Source organism: Lycorma delicatula, chromosome 13, assembly GCF_047948215.1.
Source record: "Lycorma delicatula isolate Av1 chromosome 13, ASM4794821v1, whole genome shotgun sequence".
NCBI lineage: Eukaryota > Metazoa > Arthropoda > Insecta > Hemiptera > Fulgoridae > Lycorma > Lycorma delicatula.
This window is the reverse complement of record NC_134467.1, coordinates 20486217-20510475: the sequence shown is the minus strand read 5'-3', so window position 1 is coordinate 20510475 and position 24259 is coordinate 20486217. Positions and strand designations below refer to the sequence as shown.

The 24259-nt window shown below is 31.8% G+C and overlaps 1 protein-coding gene across 1 annotated transcript in view; it reads left to right on the top strand.

Moving 5' to 3' along the window:
* baz (par-3 family cell polarity regulator) overlaps window positions 1-24259 on the top strand; it is a 146295-nt gene that overhangs the window by 13287 nt on the left and 108749 nt on the right. Inside the window, exons 2-3 of the mRNA XM_075381257.1 lie at window positions 18719-18922; window positions 22250-22388. Of these exons, the coding sequence (XP_075237372.1) occupies window positions 18719-18922; window positions 22250-22388 (343 nt within the window). The remainder of the gene's footprint in view (window positions 1-18718; window positions 18923-22249; window positions 22389-24259) is intronic.

The window sequence follows — 24259 nt, the reverse complement described above, 5'->3', positions numbered from 1 at the left end:
CTTCTTCGCACGCGGGGATGGAAAACAGGGATAACACGAATGTATCCTGAAAATTTGGAAACAGTAGATTCTACCTTGATGGTATTGCATGCGGGACCAACACAAACCTTCGCATTTCTACAGGGTATTAGATATTAGAATATTTGGATTTATTGACGAGATCCATTTTTACTTTGTTTTTTTTTTTATTGGCTGATTTATATAACGGGCAAATTCTTTTATAATATTGTCTGTAATAGAAATTTCGTTTTAAATAATTACAGATTTCACCACCCGTTAAAAATGATTTTTTTAGCTTATGAAATATACCAAAACGGATTGGAGTTCGAACCCAGGAATTTTTGGATGAAAAGTCGAAAGATTATTGAAGATTTTAATAATAAAATCGATTTAATAAAACAGGGTTATCATAAAAGAATTGTGCGGTGTCAGTAATTCATAGGAAGATTGTAGGGAAATTTCTAGATGTTATATTGGTATCCCTGAAAGCCTCCAACCCAAAAGTTTGTTTACCAGCAGTTGTAACCACAACGTCAATTCTTGTATTGTTGTTGCGGTGAGTTTAGCGAGTTACTATGTTCTCGGATAAAGACAAAGCAAAGTGTGTTTTATTGATGGCCAAATTAAAATCCGTAATTTTAGTTCAACGTGCGTTTCGACGTGAATTCGGAAGACATGCACCACACAAAAATAACATAACACGTTGGTTCAAACGATTCGAAGAAACCGGATCGGTTAAGAAACAGAAATCAACCGGCAGACCAAGAAACGGTTGAACTAATTAGACGATCGGCAATTAGAAGACCTGGGAAGTCCATCCCCCGTCGAAGCGTCGAATTAGGTATTCCAAAATCAACAGTTCACAAAGTTCTACGTAAAAAACTGAAATTACAGGCTTATAAAATCCAAATACTGCAGGAATTGAAACCCGATGATCGTGTAAAACGTTACAATATCGCCGTTGAAATGTCGGACAGAATAAGTGAAAACGCATAATTTTTAGACGATATAATTTTTACAGACGAAGCTACATTCCAATGGAAGTGTTAACAGACACAATTCACGAATACGGGGGCTCTGAAAACCCACACGCAATTATTGAGAAACAACGCGATTCACGTTAATGTTTGGTGTGGTGTGATGAAAAATCGAGTAAAATAAGACTTTTCTTCTTTGCTGAAAAAACAATTGATGTAGTTATGTATCTTGACATGTTAACCGATTATTGCTTTCCTCAGCCGGATGAACTCGAAAACATTCATCGACTTCATTTCCAACAAGATGGTGCTCTCCCGCACTTCAATGCATCGGTCACGGACGCTTTGAACGAAAAATTTGGAGATCGATGGATAGGCCGGCAAAGACCCGTACTTTGGCCTCCAAGGAGTACAGACCTGACATCTTGCGATTTTTTCTTGCGGTGGTACATCAAAAGCGTTGTTTATACGCAAAACATTCGTGACCTAAACCTCTTAAAAAACAGGATTAATGAAGCGATGACAACCATTAACGAAGAAATGTTAACTAATGTTTGGAGAGAAGTTGAGCGACTAAGGGCGCACATATTGAAATTTATTAATTATGTAAAAAAATGTTTGAGACGACAAATTTGAAAAATAAAAAAACATAAACTATAAGTAATTCTGTTTTAATTTATACCATGTTCAAAACCGCGTCATTCTTGTATGATAACTCTGTATAATAATAAATAAGTATTTTTTTGTAAATTTTGGTATTTAAAAAATAATATATTGAACTTCAATACACTTAATTTTGTTCGTTTTTTATAAGTGTATTAAATTAATCAATTGTTTTTTGTTATCTAATTGCATTTATCTTTACTTTTTTTGTTTTTAATTACTATTTCATATAAACACTTTTGTTCTAACTTTGAAAAAGGTTTTTTCTTTCTTTCAACAGGTAATTGTATTCTCTGTTATCAGCAGTAATTTAGTTGAGTTTTTCTTCTTTTTTTGTTGTTTTATGTATAATTCAAGGTCATTTAATCCATAATTTGTCGTCATTTATCATCAGTAAAAAGAAGAAGAAAAACAAAACAAAGTAACAATGATTTTTAAGTATGTTTTTTTTTCTCCTGTTAATATATTACTGTAGTAAAGTAAAGGCTTATTTTATATCTGATAGAAATGTGTAATAGGTGCAGTTATATGATAGTTATCGTTTTTAATTATTCTCTTTTTTTAAACTTAATATTTATACGGCCTTAACCGTCTTATTATAAAATAATAAATCATTAAAAAAAAGTTAAGTAACATTAAGGATGTTTAATAAATGGTTGATGATTTTTTATTTACTTCAATGTATACAATCAGCATCGTTAAGTAATAATTAAAAGAAAAAATTGATTACTTTAGACAAATTATTATTTATTCAATAATAATGAAGCTGTATTATCTTGAAGAAATAATGGAACAGATGAATTTAGACAAAAAAACACAATTTAAAATAAAAAGAACTTTTCTGTAATTATAAAATTAAAACATTATAGCCTAGTTGGAAGACCGTATCTTTTACGGCATGGAAACTACAAATACAGCGTTCAAAAAATTACGTAACCTTACCGGAAAATGAATGAGATACAAGAGTTGTTGAAAGCAGCCTTCATATGCGATTCATATATAATTCAATTCGACGTTGCCATTCTCGTTTGTTGAGGAATTACAGCGCTCTCTACAATCTAGTATTCAAATCCGTATAAAATAACTGTCTTTATTAGGACTTGAACGCTGTAACTCTCGACTTCCAAATCATCTGATTTGGGAAGACGGGTTCACCATTAGACCAAGTCGGTGGGTTGATGTGGTTCATATTCAGGATATATATTAATTACATGAAAATAAATATGTTTTTTTGCGAAAAATGAACCCGCTAAGCGGCGCTGGGGTTGAGATATTTAGAAAAATTGTATTTATGGACTGATTTGGCTCATATTCAGAATATACATTATACATGAAAAAAAAATTTGCAAAAACTATACCCGGTAGTTGGCGCCGGCGATGAGGTATTTAAGAAACAAACAAAGAAGTACACAAACAGATTTTCTTTTTCTATATATACAGGTGATTCAAATAAACGAAAAAATTAAAAAAATTAAATAACGTTAATGAAAAATTTTTTTTTGAAAATGAATTTTATTTCATGTAATTATACAAATGTTGCCATTTTAGGATACATACATTGTAGTTTATTTTTTAAAGATGACATCTTACAGGTGACCTCCTCTTCTACGTAAACACTCACGAAGTCTCTTCGTTAAATCGTTACGGTTTGACGTAACATCTCGACTGGAATTTCTGCAATTCCTTCTCGGATCTTTGCCTTCAGTTCTTCCGTTGTAGCAGGTCTACTGTGGAACACTTTGCTTTTAAGATGACCCCCACAAAAAGTAATCGCAAGCTGAGAGGTCAGGCGATCTGGGAGGCCATCTGATGTCACCATTTCGTGAAATGACACGTTGTCCAAACAATCGGTGTACAGCTTCCATCGATATTCGTGCAGTATATGACGTTGCTCCGTCTTGTTGAAACCAGGCTGTGTTAAGAATCTGTGGAAATCTCTTTTGTTGTTCCACAACAAAGGTTTCAAGCACGGCTACGTAACGAGCCGACGTCACTGTAATCGCAAGACCGTTGTCATCCTCAAAAAATAAGGGCCTATAACACCGAAAGATGACATAGCACACCACACGGTCGCTTTCTGGCTGTGCAACGGACCCTGGTGTAGCTGCGTAGGATTTTCTTGTGCCCAGTATCTGAAATTTTGCTCGCTAACAAATCCACTGAGGTGGAAATGCGCTTCGTCTGATATCCACAGTTCGTGAACAAACTCTTCGTTATCATTTATGTTCTGAACCATTACATTACAGAATTGTGCTCGCACAACAGCATCGTTCGGTTTCAGTTCCTGGACGATCTGCAACTTGTAAGGGTGGAATTGCAAGTCCTTCCGTACTAACATTCTTCGAACGCTTGAACTATGCGATCGTAAAGATGCTGAGAGACGACGGATTGACAAATGTGGACTTCGTGTGACAGCATCTTGTAAAGCTTGAACATTCTGTGGTCTACGGACGGTTCGCTCACGGCCTGGAGGTTTCTTTTTCATTGCCGAACCGGTTTCCTCAAAATTAGATATCGTGTTTTAATTGCACATGTTGATGGAACACGGTCGTGCCGTCCCAGATTAAAATGACGGTGAAGTTCTCTACGCGCTCCCTCCACACTATCATTGTTTTTGTAAAACGCTTTGATAGCAAATGCACGTTGCGCACCACTCCAAGGATCCATGACAACTAAATGGCAGGTTAGATTAGAGAGGCTGGCGCCACTTATCAAGTGGTACCAATCGCCCACGGCTACCAACACAACTTTCAAAAATTTCCCGTTTCTTTGAATCAACTTGTATATAAAAGGCAATGCTCGTATGTGTGTCCGCTGTAGACTAAAAAAACCACTGAACCGATTTGCGCGCGGGGAAATAGGGAAAAGGGATTAGGGAAATTGTGAAAGGTGGAAAATGGAAAAGTGATAAAGTGAAAGATTAAATTTTGTGAAGTTCCGTAATGTTAATTTTTTTAATGTTTCATCAAACTTTCAGTTGTGTTCATTAAATCTATATATACTCAAATCCAGCAACATCGAAGCCGGGTCTGCTAGTAAAACAGTAGTTTGAAAATTTCACCAGTGACATCGATACCTTTTTCAACTCGTTTCCTTCCATTTTTGTCGTCAACTTTTTATTTTTTCTACACCTGTTAAAATAAATCCAATTGTTATAACACCACTACCTTTTCTTTTTCCTGTTTAGCCTCCGGGAATTACCGTTCAGGTATTACTTCAAAGGATGATATGTATACGTGTAAATCAAGAGTACTCTTGCATAGCCTCAGTTCGACAATTCCTGAGATGTATGGTTAATTGAAATCCAACCACCAAAGAACACCAATATTCACGATCTAGTATTCAAATCCGTATAAAAGTAACTAACTTCCTTTACTTGGACTTGAACGCTGGAACTCTCGACTTCCAAAACAGCTGATTTGGGAAGACGTGTTCAACTCAACACTAGACCAACCCGGTGGGTACTATCGTCGACTAATTATATCTTCCTGATGAGGACAATAGGACTGAGAATGTAAGCGATCTCTTCACCTTTGTATATTTTTTGCTTGTATACCTCGTATTTCTTCCATCCCCATAAACAGTAATGTAAGGGACTATGGTCCGGTGATCTAGGTGGCCAATTTACTTTCGTTCTACGTCCAATCCATTTCCGAGTTAATTTTTCATCTAAGAATTGTCTTATTTCTTTCATGAAATGTGTTGGTGCTCTATCAACTTTATAGTACATTTCAATTCGTTTCGCCAATGAAAAATTTTTAAGCATTGTACGAAATTCATTACGTAAAAAAATTCCAAAGAAATTCTCCCCGTGACACTTTCTTTCTAGTATGAAAGGGTGGCCTATTAATTACAGCTATTTTTAATTTTTTATAAATTTACAAAATTTTTTTGTTAACTTTTGTATTGTTTTAATAATAAAAATTGATTTTTATGTTGTGTTTCATAGACTTTATTACATCAGTTTTCTCATAATTAAATTTTTTACAAGCTTTCATTATAAAATATACTCATTTATTAGCCATTTAACAAAGTTATTGTACTTTAAACGTAAAAAAAAAAAAAAACATGTTTTCAATCACCTAATTTTTCTGTTTTACGAAGGATACCATGAAAATTGCGGGTATACAGTTCTAGTAGGACCTGTTTTATTCGAAATTTTCATATCAAAAAATATTTTAAACCATCAAGTTTATATCATATATATAACGCCACAAAAATTTCAGTAAACCCTCATTTCACCGGAGGATCTAAAATCCGGGCGCGAAATTTTTCGCTAACGGTAACTTGATAACAAAGCGTTTTCGGATATATGTTTTGTATGACCTTTTTTCCTTATTTTAAGCTCTAGTATTAATTCTCAAATTATTTACCTTCCTGAATCACCGCGCGCGCGTGTATGTATATATATATATATATATAATGTTTTGTTTAGTAATTTATTTGGTTAATTGATATTTTATATACAAGTGCGTGTAACTTAATCATTTATATAATGTATTAAAAGTGATAAGATTTTTTTTACAAATTACTCTAGTTATGTTGTAATTATTTACTTTTTTATTACTATTATTATATGACGTCAGTTAAATTTTAAGTGGTTTAAAATATATATTGTGTCACCGTGGATATATATATATGCACACACGCGCGCGCGCGCGCGCCTTTTCCCGAATATTTCTTGAATTATTAAAATCTGTTATTATCAATTAGTTAAATTTATTTGAAATAATTAATTAATTTGTAACATACATCATAGTGTAATTATACGTGCATGCGTGCGTGATTTAGACTAGAATAGTGTGTGACAGGATGAGAAAAAATGTGTCAGTAATAAGAGAGACAAACTGAAGAGAGAGTGAGAGAGTGAGGAGATTGAGAAAAACAGAGGGAATGAGTTGCAATTAAGTAATACAGCAATAAATTCTTTCTTCCTTATCAGATTTATTTATTTATTATTATTATTTAGTTGATTGATTGTCAGTTGTTATTTAATCACAATTAATTGAATTTATTAGTTTATGATGGACGTTAGTTTTTTTTTTTTAAGTAATTACAGTTATTTCTTATTAATTACTAATATTTTATAATATAAATTTTCTTTTTAATTGCTTTTTATTATACATTTAATAATTCTTAACGTATATAAAGATAAAAAATAAAAGAATCTATCCCATGTACGTACCTGATTTTAATTTATATTTACTAATTATTATTTATCCATAAAGAGAAAGAGGGTTTTGCTTGTTCGGGATAAACAGAAAAACTACTCTCATCAATTGCAACCAAATTTTTATCCTTATTTCTTGACATAACTGATGAGAAGGTTTTTTTTTAAATATATTTAATCTCGGAAAAACATTAATAAAAAAATGTTAAACGTTACACGTTAACGTTAAAAAGATAATACTTCAATTATTACATACGTAATTGGCACGAGCTTCAATGAATTGATTTAATGAACTGTGAACTATGAGTCTCTATCACTGTATGAGCTGGGTTTGAAGTGAATGATTCGAATCAATCGAATAAATAATATTACAAAAATAATAGAATTAAATTAATTATATTTAAGAAATTCAGTTAAATAATAATAATAATGGGTTTCCCGTGGTGAGTGCGTGTAAGGCTAGAATGTTGAGGTGATGCGAATATCATGAGAGGTTAGACCAATCATCATCATCAACTGGGAATACACGGGATACTCCTGGGACACTGTTTTGGGAGGTACAATGGGATGTTCTTATAAGATCTGTGGAAACAGTTGTACGATTTACAAAATTCAAACGGGGTATTTAGTATTACTAGGTTTAAAACTATTACCCACCGGGTTGGTCTAGTGGTGAACGCGTCTTCCCAAATCAGCTGATTTGAAGTCGACAGTTCCAGCGTTCAAGTCCTAGTAAAGTCAGTTATTTTTAGACGTATTTGAATACTAGATCGCGGATACCGGTGTTCTTTGGTGGTTGGGTTTCAATTAGTTACACATCTCAGGAATGGTCGAACTGAGACTACAAGATTACACTCATACATATCATCCTCATTCGTACTCTGAAGTATTATCTGAACGGTAGTTACCGGAGGCTAAACAGGAAAAAGAAAGGGAAAAGGGAAGGTTTAAGACTATTACATGCATCAAGTATACTTTCGATCAATGTATACTTTGCAACCAATGTTACAGTTTTCAAAATTAAAACTGCATATATATATAAAGTTTGTCTGCTTGTTCTCGCATTATGTGACAAACCAACCGTCTGATTGCTTTCAAATCTACAGGTTACATTCTTGTTATCCCGGAGAAGGTTTTAAACCATTGACCGAGGTCCTACCTTCCTTGAAGTTTAAGATATTAAAAATATTCATTGTTTTTCCGTCCTCAAGTTGTGAATTAAAGATTAAGGGAAAAATAGATTAATCCTTTTACTTCATTATTATATCTCTGCCACCACGCAAAGAAATAAGTTATGAGTTTTTCATCGTAAAAGGTGTGGGTATTTTTGTTACCGTAGTTACTATTATTATATCTTTTGTAATTTAGTTTCTTTTCCAGGTTTCTGTAAACCCTGAGTATTATAGTTATTATTTATCGATATTATTGTTACAACCGTGGGGATAACGTACAGTGCGGGGATCTAGGGGGTTGGAGTCCTCTAGGTAGATGGGAATGGCGACCGAAGTAAGCTATGCGGGTGTCCAGGGCGTCGGTCCCCCTGGCAAATTGGGAATGGCGAGTGAAGCGACCTCTGAGGCCAAGAGGTAGGCTCCGGGAGGCCCCGAGGAGTCCCTGAGTTACTACGGGATTCACCTGGTTCGACCTAAGCCAGATTCTTTATAGACGGGTCGGTTCGTGTAATATACGAGGTCTGTAAGTAAAGTAATGGAAGTTTTTTTTTTAGGGCAGCCAAAATGGCAACACTGTAAACTTAGTAGTAAACGTATGGTTAAAACCCACCTGTGGTAAACGCGTCTTTCCAAATCAGCTGATTTGGAAGTCGGCTTTAGATCCGGTGCATTGTGATCACCGTTCCGCTCCGGTACTAGTCCGGCTCGACACCTTCGGCCTCCCGTACTCTTCGCAAACTCCACATGGGTGCCCGAACTTTCACCACTGAAGCCTTTCCCAATATGGTGGTAGCTTCATAAGAGATTGTTTTAAAAACACTATGCCAGCGTTCAAGTCCTAGTAAAGAACTTACTTTTATACGGATTTGAATACTAGATTATGGATACCGGTGTTCTTTGGTGATTGGGTTTCAATTAGCCATACATCTCAGGAATGGTCGAACTGAGACTGTACAAGACTACACTTCATTTTCACTCATACATAGCATCCTCTGAAGTAATACCCGAACGGTGATTTCCACGGGTTCCTCTTGCGCAGCATTACCTGGAACCGTACAAAACAAAATAGAAATACAGGGTCTTCACAAAAGAATGTTGGGGTTTCTGTAATTCAGATCAAGGCAGTAGGGAAATGTACAATCATCCTGTATACCAAAGTACACCGGTTTCGTGAATACCGGTATACTTTGGTGGTTGGGTTTCAATTAACCACATATCTCAGGAATGATTAACTTAAGACTGTACAAGACTACACTTTATTTACATTCATACATATCATCCTCTGAAGTAATTACCTCACGGTGGTCCCAGAGGCTAAACTGAAAAAGAAAGAAGATTTGACATTTGCTGGGCGACAAATGGTGCACATATTGAAACTTATTATATAAAAAAAAGTATTTGACGTGACAAATTCGATAGATAAACAACATCAACTCTCTCTCTCTCTTTTCCTGTTTAGCCTCCGGTAACTACCGTTAAGATAATTCTTCAGAGGATGAATGAGGATGATATGTATGAGTGTAAATAAAGTGTAGTCTTGTACATTCTCAGGTCGACCATTCCTGAGATGTGTGGTTAATTGAAACCCAACCACCAAAGAACACCGGTATCCACGATCTAGTATTCAAATCCGTGTAAAAATATCTGGCTTTACTAGGACTTGAACGCTGGAACTCTCGACTTCCAAATCAACTGATTTGGGAAGACGCGTTCACTACTAGACCAACCCGGTGGGTATAAACAACATCAACTGTAATTATTTTTCTATTTTCATTTAAATCATGTTAAAAAAAACCCCCCACCATTCCCTGTATATTAGAATTTTGCCTACGGTACAGGACGTTTCGGTTACTCTGTACTTGAAACCTCAAGATAGTTGAACAATATACAATTCGGTGTTTTGTCACACTTTTAGAAAATTTGAATTTGTTTAAAGAAGATTTTAATTTCTGAATGAGTTTTAAGTAAATGAAATAAAAACTTCACTATTTCGTCAATTTGTCTAGCAAATGTTTGATACAAATTTGTTTGATATTTTATAAATTTCAATATATGATGTTATCTTTTGAAATCCAAATTAACCTACTTAATTAAACTTGTGCAATGTATAATAATAATTTTATTAAAGTATGACTAAAAAGTATAAAGCAAGTTTTTAAAATTTTTTTTTTTCTATTTTTTTACAAATAAATATTGTTCAAAATACACTTTATATCACCTAAATCAATCTATCTCGATAAGCAGTAAATATAAACTCACGAATTACCGCGCTATGTCGTGAGCTACACTGAATGGAAATGAGCGAGAGCGCCAGTTTTGGCCGATCTGAGGTGTGCCTCCTTTCCCCGCCAATCCGTTCACCAGTGACGCAAACTTAAAGTCGTATCGGTGAGCTGACTATGTTAGTTATAAAATGACACCGCATTTACGTTACTGAAAATAATAGTTAGGGAGTTATTAAGGTAGGACGATATATACCTTTTCGTTACGCAAAAAATTTCTGTTCTGGTACCCGTTTGTTTCGGTGTGATTTTAACGACATTTCATGTCAAAACTGTAAATATTGTCGTAATTTACCAAGTAGTTCTTGCATTATTTAGAAAGACCTTAATGTTATCTTCTTGTTTATCGTGCGCCTCAGCTCCTCCAAGGACAGATAATTTTATTTTATCTATCTTTTTTGTTTATTCTTTATTCATTTTTTATATTTGTAAGGTTCTGTTGGTTGGATCTAATAAACAGATTATGGATAGGTATGCTATCCGTAAGAGTTAATATAGGTATAATTCATATGATGTGGTCCTTAGACGATGATGAGGTCATTGAACTCTGAGTACTATTATATACTGTACGATTACTGTACAAAAAGCCTAATATTTGATTTGCCTATTAAATAAAATTTTCATATAAAATAGAATACAGTACAAATATTCGAGTTGTATGATTTGTCTGTATGTGTGTATTTAAATATTTTGGAAATGGCATTAATTAAGCAATATTAATATTTAATTCGGCTGATTTCGGTAAAAATCATTTTTTCTAGAATTAACGTTTTAAATTACTTAATTATTTGATATTAGTTATCAGTAAGATGAGTTATTAAATATATATATATATATATATATATATATATATATATACTAGTAACCCCGTCACGGCTTCACACGTGCTATATGATTACTTGCATTTCCTGTTGCAGTCAAATTATTTTTATTTTATGTTTTTTACTCAAGTAACCGGAGGCAGCCAGTCGCATCGCATATATAGTAACATAGCTGAGTCAACGGAGACTCAAAAAGAATTTAACCTCAAAAAAAAAAATCCACTACAGAAAATAAATTATTGGAATGGGTTTGGAGGTAATGAAGAATTATCTAAACGGTAGTTACCGGGGGCTAAACAGGAAAAAGAAAGGATATGAAGGCTTGGAGAACAGGATGCAAGAAATGGCCATAACGACTGAAAAAAAATGCTAAATAATAATTACTTTAATCTAATTCATTGTTAACGTATTTTTAAAGTTAGATCTGGATATTTTACACGGGATGACTTAGAATATTGGTTCATGTATCTAAAGGAATATGGTTGTGTAAAAATAAAATAAAATTCTAAAACATTCAGATAGGTGGTTCGGTTCCCCTTCTATTCTATGTCGACTTTAATATTCCTAAGTCCATGGTGTTTAATAATTCATATGTTGCCTGTTTATATTTGATCTAATTAGTAAATAATGTATATTATATGATAAGATATATATATAATTATTATTGTGTTTTGTTTGTTGTTGTTGTTGTTGTTGTTGGATAATTATTTGTTCGTGGGAAACTAGAAAAGAGCATTGTATGAGAGAGAGAAGGTTTGAGTTAGGGGGAATGATGGATTGAAAGAGGAAAAGAGACGGAAAGAATATTTAATTATGTTTGAAAAGTTACATTATATATCTGGCTCTATATATATATATATATATATATATAAAGTTTTTTAATGTAGATTTTTCAGTACTTACTCCAATTATTTTATAGATTTAAAAAATATATATATATATATATAGGCAAAAAAAAATCTTTTTTTTATTATTATTACATGTTTCATGATGAAGATTGTGGTAAATAATTAAAGAAAAAAAAGAAGATGTTAGATAAATATATATCTTGTTAATCAGACACGATATAATATAAATATATGGTAATAAAAAAAAAAAAAATAATAATAATAGTGGAAAAAAGGAGCTATATACCTAGTCTATCTACTTGCCTGCTTTGCTTTCCTGTTTGCCAATGTATGTATGATCATGTAGAATAATTCTAGTTGTGAGAAAATAATTCTTCTTTAAAGCACCAGTAAGAGTGAAAATTATACGTAAAATTCATCATTGTTTATATCGTGAGAGAATGTGCAACAGACCGTTTCATAACGTTCATTGTTTTTAATTTTATTTGTACACACACACACACACACACACATATATATATATATATATTATATAAAATATAATTCAACGATTGCAGCATTTTTTTGTAATATGTTTTATATTTTAGTTAAATATAATTTTGTTTGGAATTTGTTTTATACAGCACTTTTATGTTCCTTCATATAGATACTAGACAATAAAATACATGCCCTTGTAATTTTCTATTTGTCGTAAGAAGCGACTAACAGGTAATACATGGAATAAATAAACACTTGTTTAAATAGTTGTAATTTATTTAGATATAGCTACGTACTATTTTAATGAATAAAAAATATTCTTTTGTGGAGTGCAACCCTGTTTTTTATAATCGTATAAAAAATGATCAGTTGTATTATATGTTACAGTCTCCCTCTTATCTGAATTTAATTTCGACCGACCATAATTTGGATAATATGTTTCATTTAAGTAATTCATTTTGCCCTGTGAAATTTTTAGCGTATGAATAACTCTGACCTGTGGATTCAAACCCAGGACCTCCAAATGAAAGGCTGAAATGCTACCACCCACCACAGAGATATATTTCAATTTATGCTGTATATTTTTTTAAGTTATATAGTAATTTTATATATTATATTGAAGTTCTACGCTGACATTGTTTTTAGTATAAATGTGTAATTTATGTATCTATGAATGATTGTAAATGGCCGTGTACAACCTTACTGATGTGATTACTTATTACAGAAAAGGAGACTGTAATTGTTTTATTCGTTTTTTTTTTTTATGCATAAAGGTCAGCTTAGGAACACGCAAATATCACTTCTTTTTTCTTTTTCATGCATTTTTTCGACACGGGTTTGTTTTTACTTGTCTGGTTCTTTCTTTATTTATATTTTATATTACTATTTCAAAGTTATCTGTATCGCAACAGTCCTCTTCTTTCAATTCTATCTTTCAACGATCCTTTCCATCTGTTTTAGGTAATTTGTTTTGATTTTTATGTTCCACAGCATATCAAAAATTTGTTTATTTAAGCTGTTAAGATTCATCCTGGTCGTATACCCCAAAAAATTTAACCTTCTTTTCCATATCGTTGTTTGATTTCACTATATATTCTTTTTAGATTTCATTTTGTATCCTTCCTTTTTTTGCCTTTGGATCATCGATTTTCCTTTGTAAGTTTCTTTCAATCTTGAGCAATGTTTCAAGGTCGGTTAGGTGTAATATTTCAATGGCATATAAGATTACTGGTCTTTAATTTCACAATCGTAGAAAAATTTTACTTGTTGTAGATGTCTTTGATGATAAATTTAAGCTTCTCTTCTTTGAACATTCTACGTTTAATTTACGCTTCATCAATTACTATTGTTTTTATAATCTTTACTGGTTGGTAACATTTATATTTTTTGTATTTAAAGACTGTTTTATTGTATTTATATTTTTAATTGTTTAGTTAACTCTAAATAATTAGATTAGACTCATCTTTATTTTCTAGTTCTTAATAAAATTATATTACTTTTTATTGATATGGAAAATATGGGTATTCTTTGCTGTTTTCTGTATAGATCATACTTATTCATTAATTGGTTCATAAAAACCGTGTTTTCATTATTTTCTTTGTTTGCATTACTGAAATAAAAATTTTATATATATAATATTGGAAGTAAATTTAACAACTTAAGCCTTAATTGCCTTGGCCTCGCAGATGATCATCTAGCGTTCCTTGCAGAAACAGAGGAAGAGGCTGAACACAAGATAGAATCATTGGCCTCTATCGCACTGAAAATTGGACTTCAGATCTCGTATGTGAAGACAGAAGCAATGTTCACTAGAAAGACACAGCGGAAACATTTGGAAATCAATGGTCGCAGAATTAAAATAGTATCAAAATTTAAATATTTAGGTGAATCCATCACATGGAATCTAAACGAGAAAATAGCCTGGCAAGAAAGAGCACACAGACTAACAATGGCACAAGTGGTCACACAAAACACCTATAACAAGAAATGCATCTCCAAACAAGCCAAAATAAGATACTATAATACGGTGATCAAACCGGTAGTAATGTATGGGAGTGAAACACTGGGTCAAATCAAGGTAGCATCGAGAATTGAAAAATTAGCCAAAATAGAAAGAAGGATCGTAAGGACCTGTATTGGCGGGGTAAACTTGGTGGAAGGAAAGCGGAGATTACTCCCAAACCGTAAAATCTATGAGATCGTTACACCAATTACAGAAGAAATAAGAAAGAAGAGAATAAAATTCTTTGGCCACCTCTTGCGTTTGGAGGAATCAAGGAAAAGTAAACAACTCTTGGAAAGATTGCTAAAGCTAAAAACGCATCCAGTGTGGCTCACTGAGGTGCTTCAAGACATCAAAGAACCAGGCATTGCACTGCAAGATCTCAGAACAGGATCTGGAAATTATAACGACTTGCCCGGTGTTAAATTTGCAGAAAAGTCTAAAAAGAGAACGGTGATGGTTTGGACAGAGGAACAGAAAAGGGATTTTTCCAGGAAAATGAAAGAGTATTGGAAGATAAGAAAGACTAAACATAAATAACTTATTGGTCCTTCCGGGCCGTAAAAATAAAAATAAAAATAAAAAAAAGATTATATTTCCAGTTCAAATTCTGTACTCCTTACAGTCACAATAATACTTTGATCCTGTTCAAAATTTGTGAGTGATTTTTTTTCTCCACATTTTCTATTGTCCACATGTTGTAATGATTTTCTTCTATCATAATAACGAATTTCCTGTATTTCTTAATGTCTAATAAGAACTTAACTGCTAAAATTTTATCTGAATGATACAAGACAGCTCTTTCTACTAATAAAGGAATGTGAATTTCAGATTTATTTTAAAATTGATACTTAATAGAATATTGATTAATTTTGTAAAAAACTATATATTATTTTAAGTATAAATTAATTAATTTCTTATTTTGGTAGTACATAATTATACTGATACATTAAACAAATTGCATTCAAAATGGGTAAATGTACTACATAGTAAAAGAAAAATTGCTCTGACAATTGCCTGGATAGATAAAGATAAAACCCTAGTAACACCTGGATTAGGGCAATACACCAAATTTACAGTTAGTTGTAAAATGAAAAATAGGTGTCATTTATGAATATTAATGATTTAGCCGGATTTTCATCTTGTTTAGAAAATGATTTAAGGAAAATTATTGCATTTTCTACTTTAAGACAACTAGGATTTATATATTTTTTTCTTTCACTAGGTTCTTTTATTCTTTGTTTTATTCATCTATTAATTCATTCAATTTTTAAATCCTTACTTTTTTTATATTCTGGTTTCTTTATTCATTGTTTTTAATCGTAATTCAGTAGGTGTTAAAGAAAACTATTTATTTTTATTACTTCCTGTCTAACGCTATTGCTACAGAAAGGAGAGTATTACAATCGATCCAATTTGGGCATATGCGGTTTTCACCAGTTCTTGACATTTTGACACCTATGAAACCCAAAAAACCAGCAGGAAATTTTCCCGATATTCATATGTATATATGTGTGTTTGATGCTTACACCTTATATCTCCAGGACTATTGGACTGATTTTGACCAAACTTGATCAGATTATGTCTGTATATGGGACATTGATACCATTACATTTTCAACTTAAAAGTTCAAAAGGATGAGACTGTAGAGCAAGGTCATCTGTAGTATCTCAAGATTTAGCCTAATTAAAATCTTTTTTTTTTTTTAAGCACATTTCGTAACGATTAAAAAGTAATATTTGCAAAAATGTTTTTTTAAAAATCGCACCCCCCTACTCCATAAAGTGCTTTAAACTAGTATCTAAGTGGGTATACTGCGGCAATAGTACTCCCTCTCACCGCAAGGAATAATAGTGTAGCACTGATGATGAACAGCTGTACAAAAATATTTAAATAAAATTATAAATATTTTTAATTCAAGTTGAGTGTAAGCCGTGCATCACAAAAAAGCGGTGTGAAAGTCTTACAACTAGTCAACTTTTTTTCTTTTTTAATTAATATTTATTAAAAATTTATAGAATTTTCTTAATTAGTTCTCTTAATCTGAAATATTGTGTTGAGACTACAAAATAGTCCAGTTGTCTGATTTTGGTAGAAGTGTATATTATTAGTTTTTAAGAGTAAGTGGATATTCTTTTTAGTAAAGATTACACAGTAATTATAAATATTAACTTATAAATATAATTGGGCTATTTCAGTTCATTTTTATCGATTCAATTTTACTTTCTCGTGTAGGAATTACAAATATATTTTTTTATTAGCACGAATTAAGGTAATGCAGGTTTAGATAACAGGTATGAATAATTTAATATACTCATATTTATTATTATCTAATACTACCACTTCAAGTGATTTGTTAATTTTTTATCATTTTCATTTTTGTATGTATAATTATTAGTTAATCGTAATGAAATAAGCCTTGCATTAAAGAAAGATGTTTTCAAAATCATTCTCATAGATGGATTATATGTAACATATGCCATCTTAAAGAATGGCTATACATGTATACTGAAGCTTCTTGAGTGATGTATTGGTTTTGCCAGTGCTGTGATTTTCTGCTTCTTTAAATCTCTTAGAAATACCGCTCACCGTTTGGATATGAATAAGAGATAATAAATATAGTTATAAAATGAGTTTTAATATGATTACATGCTTAAAAGGATTGTAATATTTTGTAATTTAATTTCTATCATCTAAGTAATAACATCATCACTTAAGGATCAGTTATCGTTTGCATGAAAAAAATTGATCTTTAATCTCCTCAATTAATATAGATGGAATTAAGTCAAATATTTAGCAGATACACATATAGGAATTCAAGAAATGGTGTATAAGTTGGCTACACGAATCATTTTTGTAGTTCATTTAAAATTACTATTCTATTTCATCAAGCTGGATTTAAAATAAAAAAAAGGTTGATAACACAGCTGTAGGACTTATCACACGCTGTTTTTCTGATACACGGCTTACACACACAACTTATAGTAATTTAAAATATTTATAATTTTATTTAAATATAAAATATTTTTACGGCTGTATGTCAGTGCTATATTAGCACTGCTTGTGGCGACAGGGGGTACTATTGACGTAGTATACTCACTTAGCCACTAATTTAGAGCATTTTTTGGGGTCGGGGGTGCAATTTTAAAAAAATATTTTTGTTGAAAATATTGTTTTTTTATTTGCCTACGAAAAATAAGACGTTAATTAGACAAAATCTCGAGATACTGAGGGTGACCTTGCTCTACAGTCTCACCCCTTGACCTTTTAAGTTGAAAATTTAATGGCATCAATGCCCCATATAAAGAAGTACTCTGACCAAGTTTGGTCAAAGTTGATCCAGTAGTTCTGGAAATATAAGGTATGAGATACAAAACACACAAATGTACATACGAACATCTGGAAAATTTCTATCCAGATTTTTGGGTTCCTTAGGTGTCAAAACATCAAGATCTGGTGAAAACCGCATATGTCCAAATTGAACCGATTACAATACTTTCCTTTCTACACCTTTGCTATAGCACTAGATGTGAAAGTAAAATTGATGATTTCAAGGGATGGGGAAAATATGGATTGTTTTATTAGAGCGTAAGAACACACTTTTGGAGAATTCAAGATCGGGGCAAATAGTTGTAACATTTAAAAAAGTTACGTGTCATGATCACTTCACAGGAAATTGCACAAATTTGGTGTCAATCCTTCTCTCAAGTATATAATATTAAAAAGCCATTATAATAAAATGGAAACACTTAAAAAACTGTGAAATTATAAAGTTATCCCTGATTAGTAGTTCTCAGAGACTGATGTTTGTATATTAATTTTTCTATTACACAAATTGGCTATAGTTTTTGTATAAACCCTTACTAGTTTTTATTAATCATATATTTTATTATCTTTGTTATAACTGTGTAAGTTATAACAAAGTTCAACCTTTTTTTTTTTTTTTTTAACCTCCAGGGTCGCAGTTAAGCATTACTGTACAGAGGATGAGAGATGAATGATTTGTAGCGTGTGTGAAAAATGCCATGCCTGACCGGGATTCGAACCCGGGACCTCCGGGTGAAAGGCCGAGACGCTACCACTCGCGCCACGGAGGCCAACCTTTTTACTTAACCTTACCTTACCTTACCTATCCTTTTACCTTAAGTACCTTACCTTTCTACTTGTGTTATTAATCCTGTTAGATGCTTAGATAACTGACACTATTAGAAAGAAATTATATAAACTTCATATTAAATGATTATTTAGATATTATTTAAATTACTTGTACATAATATTTTCATTTATGTTTAATTTTTTTTCACAGAGTGCTGGTTCATGGGTAGCTGTACATAGTTTACAGTCACGTGAAGGCGGAATATTAGATCCAGATGATCGGTTATTAGATGTTGCTGACGATCGCGAACAAATCGTCGCTACATTCGAAGATGGTGATGAACATCATCAACATCAAGGTGGCGATGGAGCTTCAGGAAGTTCTGTTGGAACACCTAGTCCTGATATATTTCAGGTAATTTTATTTATCTTTATTGTTTTTGTTAGGAAATATTCATCCATTATTATTATAAGGGGTTGTTTTTTGTTTTTTTTGCAAAATCTTACACGTAAGATTTTGCAAAAAAAAATCCTACAAAATAAGCTACTCTAGGATTTTGAGCTATAGGCATTTTTCTAAGAAGCTTCTTACCTCTGATTGCTGGTAACTGTTATTGTATTCAATTGTTTTAATTTCAAATGTTGTCTAATTACAGTGGAATATTGATTTTCTGGATGTCCAACAATCCAGACTGATTACATCCCTGGCAATTAAAAAAAAATGAATACACTTTTTAGAAAATCTAAAATACTATTCAAATAAAGCTTTAAACAAGAAGTTTATCAAATTTTGGTTTTACTGGTTTTTTTAAATGACTTTTTGCAATCCATTTAACACAGAGTTCTGAAGTATCCTTCTAATATTACTGAAAAACATTAGTTTTTTTTTATATTCTCCTGTTATTATTAATTCTGATTCGTTTTAAACATTAGAATGATATATTTTTAGTACATACAGAAGCGTGCAAATTAATCTGAACACAGATGTTATTTTATAAAAAGTAACTTTATTATTATTATTATGCTTTTATGGCCAACATGGTACCACTTAAGTCAATATTAGTTGGATCTTTTCTGAGAAAAGCGTGTTATTTTACTCTTCCGAGCTGCCCAGTATTTCTTCATTCGTTCAGATCTTGCTTTCTTTCCTTCATCCGTAAACACCTCTTCGGTGTATTTTGTCATTTGTCTGTCTTTTGTTTAAATCTAATGCTTTTGTCTTTTAGCTTTATAATTTTTCCAGTTTTGTTCTGTAGGTCAGTCAGGGAAATTCCCAATTCTTTCATATCTTCTCTAATTTCTTTGATCCATCCTACTTCTAGCTTTTGGAACCAGAGCTTTTCAATGATATTTCTTGACAGTCTTGTTTCCGGTGTCCTTATGAGATGACCAAAGAAAGAGATTCTTTTTTTCCGCATAGTATCAGTTCTCTGATTTCGGCTCTATTTCTCGATACACCACCTCATTTGGCACAATCCACCATTGGCCTTCTTTTTGGTGTTTTTTATTGATACACGTTCTGACAATTCTCCTCTCTATTTTCAGAATTTTATCAATTCGGTTTTTCTGAGTGATTTTGAAAAAGGTCTCGTTTCCGTAGGTGACTTCTGGCTGAACTACAGTTTTATAATGTTTAAGTTTTGTTTTAGCAGAAAGGCATTTTTTGTTATATGTTGACCAAGTTAATTTTTGGGATTTAATCATTTTATTTGTCCTGTTTTGCCATGTCACTTTTTCATTTAAATTATAAGTTATTATTTCCCCTAGATGTTTAAATTGTTTTACTTTTTTTAATTTTCTGATTGTTTACCATAATGTGCTCTATTACCAGAGGATCTATGGCTGCCATTAGTTCAGTTTTTTCGAAAGAGATATGAAGAGCCCTATCTTATGTGCTAAGTTTTGAAGGCTCATGATTTGTGTTTTGGCTTCTTGAATATTATTTGATAAAAGAGCGAGGTCATCTAAAAAAGTAACTTTATTTAGAAAAAAAAAGTCATGCCTGAACAATTTGTGAATAATCTAGTTATTAGTATGACCTTTATTCTTAATGATGTAAATGATTTGGCATCGATTCATCAAATGTATTACATTTTTTTTTTGTTTTTTCATCATGAAATCATATCAATATTATTGCTTTAATGAGGTCAATTTTTGTGGTACAATTCATTTTTAGAGTTGTTTTTTTTAACTATTACCTAAAACCTTTCAATTGGGTTTAAGTCTGGGAAATTGCCATGCCATGGAAGCACTTTAATGTTTTGTTTTTCAAAAACTTTTTTTCAACTTTTTTGGGAAATTGCCATGCCATGGAAGCACTTTAATGTTTTGTTTTTCAAAAACTTTTTTTCAACTTTTTTGGCAGTATGGCGCACCATCAAATTTTGTTGGAACACTATTTTGCCTTGGGTGGGAATTTGTTTTGAAATTTTATCACAATTTCCTTGAGAATCTTGATATAAACATCATTTTTTAACAAACCATCTACTGGAAGTAATGAACAAGTGCCTTTAAATGTGAAACAATCCCAAAATATTTTTTTTGAGTCGGTGTTGTATTCTCATCTGATGCTTTTCTAATGTATGAATCCCTTTGCCTCTGAAAATAAAAATGTGACTCATCAGAAAACATAACATTTTTCCATTCTTGTTTGGTCATGTACTTTGGCTTTCAAGAGCCTTTTTTTTTTGCGAATTTTTGGTATTTAAAGCTGCTATTTAGCTGGCTGATGAGCTTTCCAGTGTCTAACACTTGTCACATGTAAATCTTTGTCACTGGCTACTAATTCTCTATTTAAGTTCACAGTAGATAATTTTGGATCAAATTTTTTTTTCTCACTAATAAGTAATCCTGTGTTGAAGTAGTTTTTCTTTTACAGCCACATTTGCTTTTCCTTTGAGGTGAAAAGGAACCAGTTTTCTTTAAATTGTTTTAAAATAGCATTTGCTGTTCCTAAGCCAATGCAATACTCAGAAGTTATTTGTTGTTGTGTACTGGTATGCTTGGAAAGAGAAACAATTTTCGAATGCTTTCTTGGAGTTATATATATTATTATATATTCAAGACACACAGAACAAAGAACACAGAAATATGATTCTGTAATAAAAAATGAAATAAACTTTCATAAAACATTATTTATATCATGAAAATAGCTAAATAATCTCATATTACACAGACAGCTTGAAGAATGAGTATGATCAAGCAGTATAACCGTAACATAGAAAGAAATAAACAAACAAGTTCACTGTGTTCAAATTAATTTGCACGCTGCTGTTTAGTAAACTTTAATTTCTTTATCCAGTTTTCCAACGCATTATTGAAAAACTTTGACAGGTTTACTTTTGATAATTGTGAGTTTCATTTCCACATGGGTTATACCTGGTGAAAACCGAGTGCCAAATTGGACCGATAACAATAATTTTATCTTCCAGACCTTTTTAGACGGAAAAGTAAAAATGGCAACTGATTAGCACATCTTTTGATTTTTTTTTTTTTTTTTTTTTTTTTATCTTCAGTCATTTGACTGGTTTGATACAGTTCTCCAAGATTCCCTATCTAGTGCTAGTCGTTTCATTTCGGTATACCTCCTATATCCTAGATCCCTAAAAATTTGTTTTACAAATTCCAGTGTTGTTATAATTTTGAAAATCTCACGTACAATATCATCATTATTATTTCAAACCATTTTTTTGGCTCATCTTTTATTCATAAATAATTTTTTTTTGTAAATTTTTTCTTGCAGGGTACAACAGCTATGTTACAAGATAAATATCAAAATGATATTGAAGTCACTAGTGAACATATACAATCTGGTTTACCTGTTCCATTACAAGTTAGACGAGGTAGTGAGCCGGCTCTCAACCAGTTACTTCCTAATACTGGTATGATATCATTATTTTTAATTATTATTTATTTTGTTGATTTATTATTCTTTATTAACTTTTTATTTGTAAAGTTCATGGGTGCCAACTCTTCAGTTGTTTCAGGGGTTAAGCACCCATAAAGAGATATAATCTGGGTGTACAGAATATATTTATTTATTTAGCGTACGGCACCAAAACATAACACCAATTACAGTCAAAATTACAAACAAAGATTTAACAAACTAATATATGCTACTGATTTTGGAACATCAGGAAATCTTCAGGATTCCCTTCATTAGTTGTCCTAGGGAAAACTTCTGTGATGTGTCTGACAGTTATTTTCACCACACTCACAAAGGGATGTCGGTGTTTTACCCCATTTATACAGGAAGTAGCCCCTACTTCCTGTATAAATGGGGTAACACTGATCACTAATCTCAAGTAAAATAGTTAACTGCATCTCCTACAACCATAACATTTGAAGCATCTCAGAGTGTACCAGCTTACATTCATTGTGGCTATGATGTATGGAAAGCTAGCTGGTTGGGTGTCTTGGAGTTAGTTCAGATTTCATTAGTTTACTAGCTGTAATTACCAGGGAAAGCACCTTAACAGAACTAGCCACCACTGAAATTATTCTATCCTTTATTATGGTAAGGTAAGGTGATTGTACATTGCTTGAAAACAGAGTACCTTTTGGCTGATTGTACGTTGCTTGAAAACAGAGTACCTTTTGGCTAAGGTAAAAGAAATCTTATACCAGATAAGTTCTGATATTTCAGGTTGAGCGTTGGACTTAGAGCAAATAACATATCTTGAAAAAAAGCTGATTTCAGTAAAGCTATTCATAAACCTCAGATGCGGGACAGGATTTTTAGATTAACAAGTGGAGGAGGTGGTGTCAGCTAAGAAGTAGTTGGTTGAATGAAGTTTTGCGAGACTTGCAAATTATGGGTGTGAGAGAAAGCTATTCTTAAAACTTGTATCGCCATGTTTCCAGTCGTTGTGTTGCCATATTCAGATGTTACTTTTGAAAATGTATATTTATTTAATTTAGTTCGATTTGTCGTTTAAAAGGTTTATAACTTTAAATAATTTATCTACAAAAAACAAACACGCATAGAATATCTTTTATGAAATTGTTTTGGTGGAAGTACATATTTTCTGCTAATTCAGTTGGTAAATGCAAATTTCCTGTAGCCAAATACTCTCTTCATATGGGAGATATTCTGTATTAATCCAACATATTTATTAACTGAATTTTCATATTTGAAATTAATATTAAATAAACATCCCAGAGGTTTATGGTTTAGAATATTGATTGATTTGATGGAATTCATTTTAATTAGATTATAAGAAAACACACACACACACACATATACACAAAAGAAATATGAATTAATTTCTAGGTTGTCACGTATATTTACAATGATTAACCTTGGAAAATTTAGTTAGTTGTATCATTAAAATTTTTAATTAGAATTTTTTTTTATGTGTATAAAATTGTTATATAACATTGTTATATGCATATAATGCATACTTATATACTTAAAGTTTTATGTACTTCTTTTATATGGAAAGTTAATCTAATAATCGCGCTTAATATTTTTTTGTCTTTTTTTTGTCTTGTTAGCTGTTAATGTTCTTAAAAGATTATGACCTTTTTTTAAATTTTTAATTAAATATTCAATTTACATTAATTGATTATTGATATTATTACTTTTGCTTGTTTAGTATTTGTTTTTATTTATTTATTAAAAAGCAAATCATTTTGTAATTAATTTAGTGATAGTTTAAATTGTACTTTCATTTTCTGATTTGTTAAATCATACATAAGTAAAATTTTCTATAAGTTTGAGAATAATAACTTCTTTTTTTTTTGTGGGTGA